The 3,732-nt window shown below is 48.0% G+C and overlaps 1 protein-coding gene across 1 annotated transcript; it reads left to right on the top strand.

Annotated features, from left to right (window-relative positions):
- The first annotated feature begins 9 nt into the window (after nt 1–9).
- LOC121966344 (pyruvate dehydrogenase [acetyl-transferring]-phosphatase 1, mitochondrial-like) lies at nt 10–2,635 on the top strand. Its single transcript, XM_042516449.1, has 5 exons — nt 10–229; nt 434–844; nt 1,310–1,392; nt 1,721–2,289; nt 2,361–2,635. The coding sequence occupies exons 1-5, from the start codon at nt 35–37 to the stop codon at nt 2,633–2,635; spliced, it is 1,533 nt and encodes a 510-aa protein (XP_042372383.1). The 5' UTR covers nt 10–34.
- The last annotated feature ends 1,097 nt before the right edge of the window (nt 2,636–3,732 follow it).

Here is a 3,732-nt window from a genome sequence, read left to right as displayed (position 1 = left end):
CTGGTTCTCCTGCTGGTTCTCTCAGTAGGTGACCATGTTGGGAAGAACAGGAACCTTCGTAGGACGTTGCAGGGTTGAGCTCCAGCAGCGGCATCACTCCTTCTCCCACCCCCAACCTCCTCCTGAGCTCCCCAGACTCCATTACCCAGCAGGCAGCAGGAGCAGGAAGTACAGGACGGGGCAGGAGGCGGGGCATATGAGCTCAGCTCAGATCAACAGCATCTTAAAGGTGACATCACTGTCAATCAACCAATCAATGAACCAATCAATGAACCAATCAATGAATCAATCAATCAACCACTCAGTCAATCAGTAAATCAGTCAATCAATCAGTCAGTCAGTCAATCAATCAATCAATCAATCAATCAATCAATTAATCAGTCAGTAAGTCAATCAATCAATCAATCACTGATCGTCCGTCTTCTGTTTCCAGTCCAACGAATACAGTCACATCCTCCTCAGAGGTCCCGCTTCACATGGCGTCCTTGGTTTCCATAGCAACATGTTGCCGTCCAACCATCCTGGTGAGGACCGTCGCAGCAGCGCCACCTGCCTGCCAGGCCGCGGCGGTGTGCTGTTTGGTGTGTTTGATGGCCACGCGGGGTCAGCGTGTGCTCACGCCGTTAGCCAGAGGCTCTTCTACTACGTCGCCATAGCAACGCTGCCACTGAGGACGCTGGAGGAGCTGGAGCGGGCGGTGCAGGAGGAGCGGGCCGTACCGCCGCTGCTCGAGTGGCACAAATACCCCCGAGACCACGACCTCCCTGATGGAGGAGAGACGTTCTTCTACAGCCTCCGAAACTACTGGCAGGAGAGACTGCAGGAGGAGCAGGAGCAGGAGGAGGTGAGGAGGAGGAGCAGGGGGAGGAGGGATCGACGGCAGGACGGACAGGAAAAGTTGTGTTTACTACACAGATCAACACCATGACAGAGAGACAACAACAACAACACTAATGAATTAATAATAACAATAATAATGATAATAGAACGCCTGAGGACTGAGGGCCACTCTGTAGGGGCTGGTCCAGTCTTTAAGGGCTGGTTCAACTCTCTACGACCCAATCCACTCTGTAGGGGCTGGTTAAGTCTGTGGGGGCTGGTCCAGTCTGTAGGGACCGGTTCACTCTGTAGGCGCCGGTCTAGTGTGCAGGGGCTAGTTCAGTCTGTGGTGGCTGGGGAAGAGACTTCCGTCCTATCTGTCACACCGACACATGCTGCGAGGAAACAACCTCAAAAGATGATGTCACTCTCACTTGTGGGTGGGACATGTTGTGATGTCATTCTCTTTCTCCTCTCTGATTGGCGGCAGGACGGAGGCAGGGTGACATCAGCACTGGTCAATGCTTTCCTTCGCCTTGACTACGACCTGTCTGTGGAGGCTCAGGTCCACCTGTCCATGTCCTCAACCAGGTAACCACACAGGAAGGAGTCTGTCCTTCATGTTGACAGGGGGACAGTCTGTCCCTTATGTAGACAGGGGGAAAGTCTGTCCTTTATATAGACAGAGGGACAGTCTGTCCTTCATGTAGACAGGAGGGACAGTCTGTCCTTTATGAAGACAGAGGGACAGTCTGTCTCCATGTAGATGAGGGGACAGTCTGTCCTGACAGCAAGGGTGTCCTCAGACAGAGTGTAAGATTGATTTGGCGGTTGGATTGAGTCTTTTCATTGGTTTCTCTCAGCTTTAGTCTCCAGGTGTGTCCTCTCTGTCTGTCCACAGACAAGTGTCTCTCCCTGGGGAGGCATCATCTCTGTTCTCACCCCTTCGGGTGGTGCTGTCTGGCTGCACGGCTTGCATTGCCCACGTCTCCAGGGGCGTCCTGCATGTGGCGAACCTGGGAGACAGTCGGGCCGTCCTGGGCGTCCAGGAGGCGGATGGATCCTGGTCGGCGGTCAGCCTAACCAACGACCACAATGCTCAGAACCCGGATGAGCTGCAGAGGATTTTGGGGGAACATCCGGCATCTGAGCAGCGGACAGTGGTCCGCCATGACCGCCTGCTGGGCCTCCTGCTGCCCTTCAGGGCGTTCGGCGACATTCGCTTCAAATGGAGCACCGAAATGCTGAGTCGAGTCTATGAGACGCGACCAGACGTCCTGTCTACAGTCAGCGAAGCGGTCCGTGCGCCACCGCTGCACTACCTGACCCCGCCCTACCTGAGCGCCCAGCCTGAGGTCACTGTGCACTGCATCACACCGGCCGACAAGTTCCTGGTCCTGGCAACGGACGGACTCTGGGAGCTGATGCACCGACAGACGGTTGTCCAGCTGGTGGGGGACCAGCTGACAGGTGAGACGTCATGTGACATGTGATGTAGGTGAAACTTCAGTGTAAACAGGAAGTGGTTTGTCACTCTTCAGGTCTTCAGCAGCAAAAACCCATAATACCCGGCATTGGCACAACGCTGGGCAACCTGCAGCGCCTCCTGCTGCAGAGGAGGGGGCAAGTCCTGTCAGTGCTGGAGGACCAGAATGCTGCCACCCACCTGCTCCGCCATGCCCTGGGGGATGATGGGTACGGAGCAGTGGCACCGAACCGCCTGGCCAAGATGTTGAGCCTGCCAGCAGAGCTCGCCAGGAGGTACCGCGATGACATCACCATCACTGTCATCCACCTGAACGAGCCTGACCTTTGATCATAACACCTGCAGGAGTTCACCTGTAGTTCACCTGTAGGAGTTCACCTGTGGAAGTTCACCTGGCTGGTAAGCAGACAGGTGACATAACCTGGTGTTTGACTCTGAACTGTGTTGGTCTTTCCGTTTCTTTGTGTCATCTGATTTTAAATAAAGTTTTTGGTTCAGATCGTCTCAAATGTTTCTATAATTTTGTCCAGTTCATATTTCAGAGAAGCTGCAAAAAAAAAACAACCCACAAATACATCAACACGTCATTCACACACTCTATTATTTAGATTGTCATATTCACACACACTTTGTATTATTTATGAGACTGTCACATTCACACACACTCTATTATCTATCAGACTCACATTCACACACTCTGTAGTATATATCAAACTGTCACATTCACACACAGGTGTGCATTTTATGCATAAAGGGTGATAAGTGTGAGTATTTTAGAATATTTGACCAAGCAGAAAAAATAATGATGCATATTAACCAATGTTGCTGTGAATCATTGGCATATGCCAGGCTGCAAAAATCACAAAATAACTAATCCTTTTTTCATGTAGTAGATTGAAAAAAAATAATTTTTTGTGTACTTTCCCATAAAAAAATGTAGTGACATCATGATAGGCAAAATATGGCATTTAAGGGGTTTAAAGATGTAAAATGAATGAGTATTTGATATTTATGATTAGGGCTGACCTTGATTTACAAAAATAAAATTTAATTAGAGTAGAAACGTAAATCTATATATGAAATTTAATAGCTTGATTCACAAGTGTTTTATTTGTGTCAATTTATGCATAAAGGGTGATAAGTGAGGGTATTTTAGAATATTTGACCTAGCACAAAAACTAATAATGCATATTAACCAATGTTGCTGTTAATCATTGACATATGCCAGGCTGCAAAAATAAAAAAAAATAAGTTATGTAGTTTACTAAAAAAAATCACTTTTTACAAAGGGTTAAAAAAAAAAAAGGCAATTATTGAATATTTGGTATTTTTGTTTATGGTTCAAGTTAATGAAATACAAAAAATTAAAATCAAGTAAAAAAAATTAGTATGAATTTTTGACAATGACAACAATAATAATTTTAATA

Source organism: Plectropomus leopardus, unplaced genomic scaffold (genome assembly GCF_008729295.1).
Source record: "Plectropomus leopardus isolate mb unplaced genomic scaffold, YSFRI_Pleo_2.0 unplaced_scaffold24087, whole genome shotgun sequence".
NCBI classification, from domain to species: Eukaryota; Metazoa; Chordata; class Actinopteri; order Perciformes; family Serranidae; genus Plectropomus; species Plectropomus leopardus.
Note: the sequence above shows the minus strand (reverse complement) of the source record. Positions and strands in the feature narration are given on the sequence as shown.